Source organism: Pangasianodon hypophthalmus, chromosome 17 (genome assembly GCF_027358585.1).
Source record: "Pangasianodon hypophthalmus isolate fPanHyp1 chromosome 17, fPanHyp1.pri, whole genome shotgun sequence".
NCBI classification, from domain to species: Eukaryota; Metazoa; Chordata; class Actinopteri; order Siluriformes; family Pangasiidae; genus Pangasianodon; species Pangasianodon hypophthalmus.
Window position 1 is genome coordinate 16,738,432 of NC_069726.1, and position 14,623 is coordinate 16,753,054.

Here is a 14,623-nt window from a genome sequence, read left to right on the forward strand (position 1 = left end):
CTTGAGGTTTTAATGTACTTTTTGATGATAAAGTTGCCAGATCAGTTCACATAGGAGCATGAACTTTGTCCGAACTGTGTATGTTATCAGATTGCAGTTGAATAGACATTGTCATTGTAACTGGAGTGAATGATTCACAAACAGCCATCACATTACAGTGATTACATACTGACTACTTTGCACAGTCACCATGCTTAGTTAAACAGTTGTCACAGTTTGTCCATTTATCCCATTCTCTGCCATCCTGTTTGACTGTGGGAAACTTCTCAATACTTTGTTTCATGTTTTTTTTCCCCTCCCAGTGCTTTTAATTTTTTGTGTCTCATCACTGTAAGATCTGTCTTGAATTAGGTGCTAATTTCACCACAGGCATTAGAAACATGAAGACATTTTATTTGTATAGATCGATGTACATAAAACATTGTTATTGATTCTCTGAGTAGTTATTTTTGTGCATATCATAGACCATTAATAGTATGAACAGTTTGATACCAGATAATTGGGTATCACTTAATTTAAACATGGCACAAAGAAAGTAGAAAATGGTCATAAATAGGTCATGGATAAGATTTGTGCAAAATTTCACTATACAACAATAAAATACATTTATATACAGCAAAAATGGAAAACATCAGAAGAGTGGTCTGTTTTCTCAGTAAGACAAGAAGACTAAATCTTCCCTTTTTGAATAAAAAAAAAACACACACAAGTGTCAAGATGTTTCCTTTTTAACCCATTAATATTCCAACTTATTTGTTATTCATCTTAAATCATGTTATTTAGTAACTACAATAAAAGTGGTAGTTAGAGGCAAGGATTGTAAGTCTGCACCCATCAATGGATCCTAGTAGTTTAAGGAGTTAAAATACTGTTTTTCTGTTTAACATTCACCAGTGTCTTTACTGCAACTCCAAAAACTTTTTCAGTATAAATATGACCTTTTTGTCTGACATCAAAGGACAACGTGGCAGGTCTACACGTCTTCTTTGGTTGCTGGTTTATAAATAACATTTTGTCTGGAGTCAGGGTTAGATCTGTGGGGAAAAGAAAATGTTATTTTTTCAGCTGTGGTCTGGTTTTTCTTTGCAGTGGCAATGTGAGTAAGTGCAGTATTAGAACATTTATATCATGAAATTATGAAAGTATATTGAGTTCAAACGGTGAGCGAAAATGAGAAATGAAGGTCATCCAGTTTTCCTACATAAACAAACTCAGGTTGGTTCTCAGCACTTACGTATGTGTTACTCACTTTGAATGCTTTTGCCGCTGTCGATAAGCGTACATGGAGAAAAAGAGCAAAGTCAGAGCAAACAGGACTCCAAAGGCAATGGCCAAGATATCACCTGCAGGCCAGAAAGGATTCGTTTAGAAACAGGATTTTGATAATTATACAGAAATACAAAAAATGATTTAATTAAGATTAAGAAGGCTGTTATTGGAGTCATGACATACCTCTAGTCAGTCCGTCTGTTAAAAAAAAAAAAATTACAATTTTATAAACTATATCAAGCTCTTTAAAATATCATGTGTCAAAACTCATTTTTTCATTCAGGCAGCTCTCAGAAAATGTCATACACATTACAGTACAACATGATGGCATGAGAAGTGGTTTTGTCTGGAGTATCTGTCCAAGGAATGAAAACAAACATCCACTGACAGTGTTGTGAATGAAGCTTCTTAACTGTACTCAACACATAATCTATTTCAATCCCCTCAGCTGTACATTTGCAATGGTGTACGTCTGCCAGTGTGAGTGACTGCTCAGGGCGCAGCACGTGCTCACGGCCCGGCACGTACTCACAGAATTTAGCATCAACTCAGCACTATGGTGCTCATTAATTATAGTAACTGAAAGTTGTAAAATTGAAATGGGCACAGTGGATCTTTTAGTGCAGTGGTTCTCAAAATGGGGTCGGTTATATTTATTATCCTGTTTATTTGTTTGGCCTGTTGAATTGAATGGGTTTAAACCTCAAAAACATAAATAATATCAGCGTAGACCTAATGTGGTCTGTTGGTGGAAAGTTCAGGAACAGAAAGTAAAATGAAAATATACACAATTAAATTTAAAAACCCTGCTTTAGAGCAAGTGTATTCCACTAGATCAGAGGTATCCAAACTCCAGCCCCAGGGCCAAATGCAGCCTGCAGAGAGATGTTAAATGACCTGCAACTTCTCTCTAAGAAGGTATGATAGCTGGCCCACCGGCCAACATGTTGCAATTTTTTTTTCTTTCACCTGAGCAGCAGTCAAGAGCCTGTTGTGGTAATTTAGGAATTTAATATGATGAGACATTATGAAACAAATAATTGGCATTGCAAAAAAATATTCAGTGGATGAAAGGACAGAAAAACTATAGCAGCAGGAAGCTTCCTGGCAGAAGGAACTTTTTATCAGAGCAAATGTGGTACAGAACTTGACTAGAGCTAACAAGTTGGATACTTTCAACTACTAAGCATGGAAAACCTATCAGGAATTCCTGAAAGAGTCCTTAACTAAAGTGGTCAATGTCATTGATCCTGAAAAGAAGCACTCATTTATGAATATCACAGTTACAGCCGTCAGGTGATACCCTACTGCCGTTATTCCACTAAAATTAAATTCATTATTCACTACAATATTTTGGTGACCGGCCCTCTGTTATTTTGTTGTGGTCTAATCTGACTCGGTCTGAAAAAAGTTTGGACACCCCTGCACTAGATGAAGAGGTAGCAGCACTGTATCAGGTCTACTGCGCATCACTGGGTTATGGTGCTAATGGAGAGTGTGTTCATAAGTTATCACACCCACTCCTGTCCTTCATTTTACATAAATTTTGTGATAGCTAAATAGGTTAGTGTTTCCCAGTTCTGTGCTTGAACTCCTGAAGTACTCTGAACATTAGAGTGTTTCTTCACCTTTAACAAATCGGTGACATTGAGATAAACTGTGCTTAGGTTAGGGAAAATACTACAGTATGTACTGCGTAAATTCTCGTGGACTAATATTGGCCAATGATAGATAGTTTTAGGTTGCATAATGTATACAGAACAGATCCAAGAGACAAGGCCATGCCGTCTACTAAGAGCATTTTTATTACAATATAATAACATTACAACTAAGAAACTTACCCTGTGTACCAGTTGCTCTAGTTCTTGAGAAAGTGTTTGTTTCAGATGACCCACCTGCTTTGGGACATGTGAAAAGACATTGTTGATCCCATGTATACGTGAATGCATATGCTTCAAATGCTTTTTTTCAAATGTCATTAAACAGCTAGAGAAGGTGTGTGTATGGTTACAGATAAAATTATTTGCCTCTACATAATGTTTTTGCTATTTTCAAACCAGCTAATGATTATAATGAAGCACTCACCATTTGCAGTATGTGAAGTAAGGAAAGAGGCCAGGACTTGTCTTCCATAAAGATTTTGTGGAGTTCTGAAGTTTTGGGACAATCTCTGGTTGTGTCCCGCTTTCAGTGTCTCCTCCAAAGCAGCAAGCTGTTTTAAATAAGCATATGTAACCCTATACCATTTTTAGCAATTATAACAAAAACTATTTATGTGGTGCTCATCAGGCATTACCCTTGACACACTGTACTATAAAAAAAAAAAAAAAAAACAGAGCCTGATAATGTAACCGTCTATACAGTGTATCAGTTGTTTTCATGATACACACAAACTTGAGATTATCAGGGCCCCAAACAGTGCATTAGCCACTCTTAAAGATTTTAAAAGGTGAGAGAACTGACCTGTTTCCTTGAGACTGTGATTGTGTCATTGAACATAGTCCAGTTCACTGACTGGTAACATGGTGGCGTTGTTAGAGACCCAGTGTATCTGTAAAACTTCTCCAGACTGTCTGGCAGAAGGTGACGGACATTAAAACTGGTGATCTTAGTGTCCGACTCTGTAAAGACCATAAGAAGTTACACCAAATTTACCCTGATATTCAAACCAATACAAAATATGAGAATTATGGATGTAAAATGTTTTAATATTGTAGCATTTGCAGGTGGGAATTTAAGAATATTTACCCTCAGTGCTAACATCTTTAATTACAGACAGGATTTTTTCATAATTTTCATTCTCATGAAGACCAATCTGTAATGGAAAGTGTAATGAATATTGTATAAGGTTAATTTATAAAATGAGTAGTTTCAGTTCTAAAAATCTAAAATCAAATATGTTGTAAAAATCCTTATGTAGACATACACCTGTGACCACATCACAATAATTTAATTCTGTATTAATGCACCAGGTTTTGAACCAATAAAACTGTTCCACTTAAGCTATTGTTCTGTCCATATAATCCCCTAATCTTAGTCTGTTATGATGCTTAGTAACTGAAGGTTACTGTTAACAGATTGCATGGTGGAAGAATTGTTTCATCAGGAATGTTCAAAGGTATACATTACAATAAATTTTATCACTTTTAAGGGATTTTTAGTCATTCTACTTCATGTCATGCCTAACAACAACCTTACCTATGATAAAATCTTGTAAAAAATAGGTTATGTCTACAAAAAATAGGTTATGTCTACAACTCTGAAGCAAGTTACCACAGGTTTCATTTTCAGATGGGGTTCCAAGTACAGCCCATTTAGGAGACAAAGAATACTTGAGGAACTCATCATTAGAAAAAATGTATTTTGAAATAGAAAGGAAAAGATCAAATTTGGTAGCTTTGCAATTTTTTTTTACTTGCATTTTTTTTTTTTTTTTTACTTAGGGAACCCTTATGTGGTAGCTCAGTGGAGTTGGGTCCTCGAGCAAGTCCCTTAACCCTCATTTGCTCAGTTATATCTTGTCTCAATTATAAGTTGCTTTGGATAGAAGCATCCAAAAGCTAAACGAAGTAAATGATAAAGGTTCTACATAGCGACTGTATAACAGAGTTTTTCCTATCCCAGATCGTACCAAGTAGCACAATTTTAGGAAGCATCTCCAAAGAACCCTTAATGGAACTCATTTTTCTCTGAGTGTATGAATGAAGAACGATTTCTTTGGATTTAGTCTTACCCCAATGAAGGCTCCTAACACAGCAAGTCCATCTGGTTTGCTTGCAGCCTCTTTGATGCTGGCATATTTTGAGTTATAATGAACCACATGGATCTTGAAAGGAGAGAAAAGTAAGAAATCATGATAGTTATGTTGCTGTGCTGAATTGCACTGGGTATGTGTAGCGCTGTGCACCCTCAAGGTCAACACAGGGAGTGTAAACGCTGCTTAATTGAGTATAAACAGCCATTATGTTGCTTTTTTCCTTGAAGAATCATAAAAATATGTTCTGTGAGTGGATATTATAAACATTGTTGGCTGTTGGCTGTTCAAACCTCAGCAGGGAAGTGAACATTATCAATGGTGTGCTCTGAACCAGGAACCTCCGTGTTCCCCCAGTGGAAATGCAGCTGAGCTGCCAAGTAGACCTGGTCAAATCCTTTTACTATACGCATGGTGTTGGGCAACTGGAGCTGCACTAATGGACAAAACAGAAGCCACACACATTTCTCAATGATATGTACCACAGCAACACCCAGTTCATACAATGTTGCAAGATATGAGCTAAACAAACCAACTGACTTACGAGTGTGACCGTTGTTTTGCAGTGTCAGTTCAGGGTGACCACTTAAATCATAACCATCTAGTTTTATAGCAGGCAGCCTGGGATCATAGGTGACTTCTCTAGTCACAATGTCAATAGGAGACTGAGATTTTCCACCACAGTCTGTGAAAGCACTCAGCCATGATCTCTGATCTGTGTGAAAAAATGGTGATCATTGCCCTTGTGGCGTCACTGGGTTACTTATAAAACTTTGGCATGAAAAACTGAGGACGTTAGTGTCAGAAAAGTCATGGGATGTATCACAAATAACAGTGGTGAAGTTATGTATTCAATCATTAATGCCAAATTGCAAGTGTTGATACTTAATGTATATCTTAAGATGTGATTAAGTGTCATAAGTTTTAAATGTACAGAATAAATTGGTCTGCATTAAACTGTCAAAATATAAACAATGGCCAAAATGTTGAATTTCCACATGTCTTTGTTATGCTTAATGCCAATATGTGGTGTTGTGAAGCTGTATGCTTTTATACTTGCATCCCTTACAAAATCCTATATGGTGTTACAGTAAAAGTAAATTACTGGCATGTGATCATTAGTCATAAACTACCATGTTATCACTTCAATCACTATTATTCAGTGGAAACTTGCTTTAGAGCCAGTCCTTACTCTAAACTTTAATGTTTGTTTGAATCATTAGTTACATATGTAAACATGGTTCCAGCAACCCCAGATAACCACCAGGGATGGTGAGAATCACCTTGATACCTGTTTGCGCACATGACACACAGCTGAGACCTTCTAACAAAGTCATGAAATGAGCATGATGCACTATTTGCCCACCACACTGGACAGGGTAATGTTAACCTTGTAGAACCTGGAGGAAGTGTACAATGATGCCCAAGTAGCAAGAGTGCAGACTTGCTGATGCTGCAATACACATGAGGAGAAGACACTCCTCATAGAGTGGTAAGTTATGATAGGGGCTGGATGTCCAGCCCATCCATAGGCCATGGTGATGACATCCAGCACCCATTGGGCCAGTCTTAGCTTAGACAAGGGAACCCCTTGTGTCTTTCCTCAATGGCAGATGTACAGTTTGTCTGGGAATCAGATGGCTAGTGTCAGGTCTATATAATACTGTAAGGGACGTAAGGGCACAAGGAATGTAAGGGCACGAGGAATGCTTTGCAGGCTTGCCTTGATGGAATGCTACAAGCTCAATCAGCTGATTAATAAAATTGGGTAATATACCTTGGCTTCAACCACAAGGTCACCACAGAGTCTGGCAAGGTGAGTTTATTGGCAGTAATCATTAGCAAAAAGGCAGAGGCACACTTTTCAGATCAGCAGCTTGCAATAGGCTTTTAAGGAGCTGCTTCAAGGAACTCCAGCAAACAGGGGAGATGCTACACCAGGCTCTTGCAGAATTGGAGAGGCAACTCTTGCTCCTTGCAGAAATATATGTTGTGTAAAAGAGATAACTAGCAGACAGTGTGGTACCTGATGGCTAATAATGATAACAATGTTATCTAAGAAAAACAACTCAAAGCTAGCAGGTGCCATCAAGTTCTACAGCATTTCACTAGAAAAATGCTTGTAATGTATAAAAAGTACAAGGATCGCAGCAGGAGAGAGGAGGCTGATGTCAGCATTGGAGGTCAAGTTAGTCACAAGCCCCCATGAAGATAGCCGTGGATGGTTGTATATGTGTACAAGGTGAGAAAAAAAAGGCAAAGATACATGACTTCATGACTTTGTTGGGCGCATATACAAAGAAGGTATCCAAATGATTCTCACCACCACAGGTGGTTAAGAGACATGAAATTGAACATTGAGTTTGAACAAAGAGCTCCATGAATAAACATCGCCTTCGAGTCTTATCAGGACTGAGGATCATGCCAGCCTTGACATATTGATTAATACTGGTTGATAAGTGAACAGCCTTCACGGAGGAAAGGCCGCAGGAAGCTCTTTCCTGATATGTTCAAGGAGGTAACAGTTTGTTCTTTTTCAGCTGCTATCACGCATGAGTCAGGCAATTAACACTCATTAATCATGGTGGGCTGGCTAAAGGTCTTAGGGACTGAGTTAAGGATCTCTGTGATACAACCTGCAAGCATATTATATCACTTTGGAATGTAATATATTATTTATTTACTTACTATGATAGTCCCAGTGATCGCTATGGGATGAACCTGTAAAGAGATAAGAAAGTGGGTCAAGAATACATTAACAGTAGCCACAAAATTGTTGAAAGTTGGTGATGTAGTTCAGGTTGGTAAAGGTGTATTGGCTCATAAGTACCAAAAACACATTGCAGAAAGCAGCTGGTAGCCTGGTACTTCGTTACACATTTTCCTTTTGGTTGATTTGCAACACTACGGCACATGCACTCTAACAACACTCTAATAACATCATACTATAATAAATCTAAGAAAAAAAATTCTATATGAAAGATGTGAGTCAGACATTTTTAACAGATAAAGTCTTGAGAAAGAAAGGCTGTCGAACTCAAGCAGGTGGCTGTGAAAGCTAGTGCATTTAGATTCACATGCTGTCAGTATGAGGTACAGGCGCATTAAGGGAAATGTCTTCTCCGTTCTCTCATGTCAGCTCACTTGCACAATCCTTCCTCCATCCAGCTGGCTGAATGCAGGCATTATGCTCCTAAGACTGAGCCTTATATGGGGCCCATTTTAAAGAGCTTTGGCAACTTACTGATGGTCATCAGGACTCCAGGCACCTATTGTTAAGTTACATGGTGGATCATGATGAAGTTACAGAGATCAGCTCTTTAGTTTGCAACTTAAGAATCACAGAGGAATAGGAAAAGAATGGGTCACATGGCAGAAAGATTCTTTGCTGTTTAGCCTGTAATGATTCCTTATTATTATTATTGTTGGTGGTGGTGGTGTTTTTTTTTTTTGTGTGTGTGAAATGCTTTGCTGTCATCAAGAACTGAAAACGTAAATGTAGAAACAATGCCTAATATTGTCAGTTGCCATCAGATAACCTCAGGCATTATCATTATTAATTTTTAATTAATATTGATGTAGGAACATTAACAGTAAGGTTTCTCTATTTTTTTTGTCTTGTCTGGGTGATGATAACATTGTGTATCACTATGTATCATGTATCATTATTTCACAAAATTAGAGGCATTTTTGAAATGTTACAGCATAAACCTGTTGAACAACTTCTGAATATTTTAATAACTATCACTGTTAACACTCTTAAAAGTTCTTTAGTTTATACCTCTGGGAAATCTTTACAGGCTCTGACAGAAGGTTTTAGAGAAAGTTCCAGTTAGAAACCTTTAGGAAGCTCAGAACCCTTATCTGCAGTGGCATAGTGGTGCACAGAGATCACAGCTCCACGGTCCCCAGTTCCATCCTGAGCTCAGGTTACAGTCTGTGTGGAGTTTCACAGGTTCTCCCATGTCCATGTTGGTTTGCTTCAGGTCTCAGATTTCCTTTCCACCTCCCACAACATGGCAGTAGGTGAACTGGCTAATCTAAATTGGCCCTAGGTGTGAATGAGTGTATGAATGTGTGTGTGCATGTTGCCCTGCAATGGACTGCTCTCTCATTCAGGGTATGTTTCTGCCTCGAACCCAGTGTTCCCGGGATAGACTCCTGAACCACCATGACCCTCACCTGGAAGATGAATGAATGAATGAAAAAAACTTTATTTTGGAAGTGTAACTACTATGAGTTACTCAGTAACTGCAGTAAAACTGTTGTAGGGATATAGCTATGAGACTGAGGATCTGTGCACTGACAGGATCCTGGGAGATTAAGGGGTTAACCAGCGTATTCCATACTGCGACTACATGTAATGTTTACTGTGTTGAATGAAAACTGAAGAATTTGGACTCCTAATCAGTATAAACATAACAAAGAGAGGTTAAATCGAGCGAGTACTCTAAAGTTGACTGATTCAGGCCACAGTATATTTGCCTGTCAAGCTACACCAGTATCTCAACAGTTGTTTGGGGATACACCTTTAAACCCGACTTGTTTGTTTAGAGGAAACACATGACCTCTCACCGGTGTTTAGTTAGATTCACAATTTAGGAAAGTCAACACCAAATTAATCAATTAATTGATTTCCCATTTTTAAAGCCAGCAGCTGGGCGAGAGATGATAATGCAGAGATTTTCACTGAGTAACCTTCTGGCTTAGGTTTGGAATGTCTGTGTATGTTTGTGGTATACAATTAATATTGTGTATTAGGTAAGGTAAGGGTATAAGTAACTGCATTAGTATTTAATCATGCTTTGCACAGACTGTGCTCTTCTTAGCACTGTCTCAGCTCAGTGAAAAATGACTATGTGGCCAGATCTTTTGGATAAAGTTTCTGTGACTGCTATTTTAGGATTGAAGAAAACTTAATAAGGAGGTCCAGCTCCATCATCAGACTGCTTCACAGTTATGACTAAGGGCGAAACCTTTGTATATTACTCTTCAGGTGAAACTTTTCCTTATAATAATACACAATGGGGTAGTAATACTGAATGATCACTGTATAATCCCAGACACAGTACAATACTAGACTACAAAATGGAAATTGCTTCTCTACACCCTTAAGTTTATCCCTTTACAAGTTACCTGTTTACTGCTTCAGGTTTCTATGGATTATGTGAGCTAATGGCAGATTCATTTTGTGGGAGTAGTTAGGAAACTGGTATTAAGATTTCAGCTCAATTGCATGGATGCAAAAAAAAAGCCCTGTGTGTCTGATTTTCGAATTATTCTTTTTGATTGTGTAGTTCAAACTGTTTGCTAAAATGCCAAATTTGAGTCTTCATGGATTATTCAAAAAAAAAAACAAAAAAAAAATCCAAACAGTGGGGTCTTGTTTTTAGGTGTTTAATGGATTAATTCAGAGCAGACTTGGCAGGTACAAAGGAAATATTTGTTTGTTGTTGTATTAAGCAAATGCTGGTGGCAGCAGTTTTCTGTGAAATCTTCTTAGTTTGGAACCTGGGAGTAAATGAAAACATTGTGCTCTACTTTTGTATGACCACTGATGCAATGAAATATATTCAAATGTGCCGTATGTATCTTCCAGTCCAATGATGTGTACAATTTCTGTCTAACACTAAACTACATTCATTTTAGGAAGAAATATATAAATATGGAAATATATAAATATGGAAATATAATGCACTAAGATGTGCATTGACAGTCAGGGTTTTAGAAATATAATATCGTCCAGAAGGACATTAGGATAAATTCGGAGAAGATGGTCAGTGGAAAGAAAATTTTATGCTGAACCTGCTTAATACCAGACAAACAGTAAATCTAGTCTCAGCTCAGTGTAAAAGGAGGGAAAGGGGGCATGAGACCTTTTGCCCACATGTTTTCCACTTTTTATTCAGCCTTATGAGGGTAGGAGAACGTTGGCATCAGCACGTAGTCCTGGGAGTTTCGCCATTCTAAAACCACAAGCTGCTACTAACGTCACCAGGAATGTCCTGGATGAGCTGGTCAGACTGATCTCATTCTGAATAAGGACTACAAAAAAGCATCACGTTAACAGGTAAAAATCCTACACCACATAATGTTGAGGAGCAGCAGGATGTAAACCCAACTCCTAGATGTTGAAAAGATAAGAGATTTGATCTCTTTATTAATACTTGCTCATGAGTGATAACTCATAATTGAGACAATATTTCTGCCACATCATGATACTGAGGAAAGAAACTCTCTAAAACAGGAAATCTGAACTGCTAAACTGCTGAGAAGCAGAAAGTGACAAACTCAATTCCAAGATGTATAAAACATTAAATTTGATTATTAATGTTTCCTTATAAGTGTAAGGTATTTGACCAAAATATTCAGCTGCATATACCTGGCACCCAGCTACATCATAGTACTGAAAGCAGGCAAGAAACAAAAGGAAATCTGAACATGAAATTTATAAAGCGCGATATTTCTTGCCAAATTGTAAATTTGCAGACTTAAACACATACGTGAAAAAAAACATAAAAAAATAATAATTGACTAAATATATTATATTATATTCACTCAAACAGAAGCTCACTCCTTTCTACTGATCACTCTGCAAAGGCAATACATGTCAATTGCAAATAAAATGCTCTATGACATTTTCATTACACACTTTGGATAAGGTACTTCCCAGAAAACTTCACAGGAGCCTTAAATCTTATCTTAAATATTCAGTACCTGCAGGTTTATGCTCCTTGTTTCTTTTGACTGTTGCTGTGCATTTGCATGAATAAGTGTTAACCTACAATTTAAAAACAAAGTAACTCGTATATTTTACTCACTTTTTTTGTGCTCATCCTCATGTTCATTGCTCACATTTTCGTCTTCTTCAGAGGAACTCGTGTCCCCCAGCACCTGACTGTGGATGAGCAGGAGGGTGATGAAGAGCTCTAACAGCATGCTGACGTGTGCTTTTCTCCTCTTACTAGTAAGAAAAAGTCTTCATACCCACGCAGCCAGGCACATACACACTTACATATACTCACACTTTATATACACACACAAAGCCTCAGCTTCAATGACTCGCAGGTCTGTCACCTGGGGTGGAGCTTTAAAGGCTGCCCTCAGGAAAGCCACCAATCAGGAGCCTGGAACATCTCTCAATCTCTCTTGTTCTTGCTCACGTTCCTTTAAAGAAAGATTGAATACCAACTAATCTAATCTCTCAGTTTCCTAAACTTTTGGCAAGGTTGGCATCTCACTCTCACACACCACACACATCACACACGCACACACCCCTTGCCTTGAGCAAAGTCCAGTCTAGTGTTATGAGCTGAGAAAAAAGAGCTTTAGACTTTTGTTTGTTCAAAGAGTTCACAGAATGCCATATCTTTTTTGGCCCCTGGACAGGTCAGTCCTTCCAAAAACTCCACATCCTTTCCCCTTTATGCTTGATGCGCTTAAAATTTACCATACTCCTTAAAGTTCTTAAAACAATACTCCTAGTCCTAGTACTGTGCAATCCGTGTGCATGCTGGGTTCTGTCTGCAGTGGAGGGCTTGTAAAAATGGCAAAAATAGGTGTCTCCTCTTACAATCGAATCATTTTTAGTTTTATTAGTATCTGTAACAACTTGTCTAATAAGGCAGTAAATAATACATCGTCCTTTCCTTTATTAAAAAAAAAATCTTCATTTTATCTTCTCTCCATTCTCAGAAGACTGAATCAAGGTAGAAAACAGCAACTCCAGGCATTTCATGTATTTTAGAGGAAGTTATGTAGGAAGTTTTGTCATGACAATTTCAGCAACACCACTTCCAAAGAAATCATCTTTATATCCTTCAGCCGCCTGTCCACTTTGACTCATAGATATTGCCCATTCTGCCCCTAAGCTAATACTTTTACTGTTAGATAGAACAATGTGAACATGTACTTGTCTCCAGGATTATAAACCCAATGTGCTTGTTTGTTCTGCTTGTAAAAAATAAGTGTGTGCTAATATTAGATTCGTATATATTTGACTTTTATAGTTTCTGTAATATCTATGATCTATGACTGACTGTTACATCCTGTTTGGAGATGAGTGAAGGGAGAAAATGGTAGCACTAGGTATTTCAGAGGTCATGCAAGAAGATTTCAGCCTGTGGGCAGATTTGGCATGACAGTTGAAGGAACAGTCCTTCCAAAAAAGACGTGGGTTTACATCCTTGACCCCCACCCCAATCCACTTTAGTTCCTTAGAATTGCCCATCCACACCCGCTTTACTCTTGTGAACATATACTTTGCTCCAGGGTTATGTGATGTGCTTATTAGTTTCTGCTTGTAGTGGAGAGCAAAAGAGAGTGAGAGAGTGAGAGAGAAATAATGTATCTGATGAGTGTGGTCTTTGGCTGTCGTTACTTTTACATCTTTGGTGATGGCACAAGTCATCTGCCCCTTTCCCAAAATAGTGAGTGAAGGAAATTGGCAACAGCAGATATTTTAGCTAGTTTCAGAGGTCAAGGCAAGAGGATCCCAGCCTGCAGGCACTTTTTTTGTGGGCTCTGGGAGTGGGGCTTTCAAATAACTTCCTTACATCCTTTAGATCTCATTTACTTTCCTTTAGTATTTGTGAACAAGCATGAATGTGTGTGTTGTATACATTATATTCGGATATGAAGTAGTCTATTAGGCTTATTAACTTCTGCTCCTGTGAACCATTTTACTGAGTAGTCCCTACTAGTTCAAATAGAACTAGAGAGCTGAACTGGAATTAGTATAAAGTGGACAACAATAGTCATTAATGGATTTAAAACTTAGTAAGCCTTAAGTAAGAAATATCTTTGTCTCCCAGTCAGCCCAGTCAGCATGAAACTGTTAGTCAGATGCTGAGAAGTTCTACTAAAGCCCACAGACTAAACACATTACACATGAATTGAATATCTGTGGAAGGCCTCTGGATTGGAAAAAGGTCTTGTGTGGCTAGATTCATCCGTCCATCCATTCTCTGTACCGCTTATCCTACACAGGGTTGCAGGGTAGCCTGGAGCCTATCCCAGGGCACAAGGCAGGGGACACCCTGGACAAGGTACCAACCCCTCGCAGGGGACAATCACACACACTTACGCACACCCATTCACCCACTATGGACAATTTGTGAATGCCTACAATCGGCCTACAACATGTCTTTGGACTGGGGGAGGAAGAAGCACGGGAAGAACATGCAGGCCCGCGCACACAGGGCGGAGGCAGGGTTTGAGCCCCCAACCCCCAGAGGTGTGAGGCAGCAGTGCTAACCACTAAGCCACCATGACACCCACCCCCCATGTTGATACAGTCAGAGATGTGAATGTCATAACATGCGGGGTCAGAAAGACAGATTCCATCCTGCAAGGAATTTCTCGTGGCACCAGACTTGCTAGATCAGATGAGTTATTAGTTATGCATTGGCCTCAGAAACCTCCCCATTCCTGCTTACCCTTTAAAACAGTAAAAAAAAATTCTGGCATTAATTTAACTCTTCAAAATGCCATCTTCCCTTTTTAAAGCAATTTAAATGTCAAATTTGACGAGAATCAGGCCTGGTGCAAGATTTTTGCCTGTCTGAGAACATCCAACAGCCACAAAATGTAGATTTATTC

The 14,623-nt window shown here is 38.4% G+C and overlaps 1 protein-coding gene across 2 annotated transcripts; it reads right to left on the bottom strand.

The window, feature by feature from the left end:
- Positions 1–372: 372 nt before the first annotated feature.
- On the bottom strand, positions 373–12,098 carry ca9 (carbonic anhydrase IX). 2 transcript variants are annotated; one of them, XM_026941567.3, is made up of 12 exons: positions 11,845–12,098; positions 7,712–7,744; positions 5,568–5,738; positions 5,317–5,459; positions 5,003–5,095; positions 4,018–4,084; positions 3,733–3,890; positions 3,355–3,481; positions 3,111–3,164; positions 1,453–1,467; positions 1,250–1,343; positions 373–1,034 (listed from the first exon to the last, which is right to left on the bottom strand). In XM_026941567.3, exons 1-12 carry the CDS (start codon positions 11,960–11,962, stop codon positions 974–976), a joined length of 1,134 nt encoding a protein of 377 aa, XP_026797368.3. In that variant the 5' UTR covers positions 11,963–12,098; the 3' UTR covers positions 373–973. The 2 variants fall into 2 exon arrangements, with proteins under 2 accessions (XP_026797368.3, XP_026797367.3); XM_026941566.3 differs by having other exon boundaries at positions 3,111–3,167; positions 11,845–12,097.
- Positions 12,099–14,623: the final 2,525 nt, after the last annotated feature.

Coding starts and splice junctions, on each gene's coding strand:
- ca9 (XM_026941566.3), bottom strand. CDS start 11,962: ATGCTGTTAGAGCTCTTCATCACCCTCCTGCTCATCCACAGTCAGGTG. Junction 3,891..4,017: donor TAAAGATGTTAGCACTGAGG/GTAAATATTCTT, acceptor TGGTCTTTACAG/AGTCGGACACTAAGATCACC. Junction 3,482..3,732: donor TCACAGTCTCAAGGAAACAG/GTCAGTTCTCTC, acceptor TATTTAAAACAG/CTTGCTGCTTTGGAGGAGAC.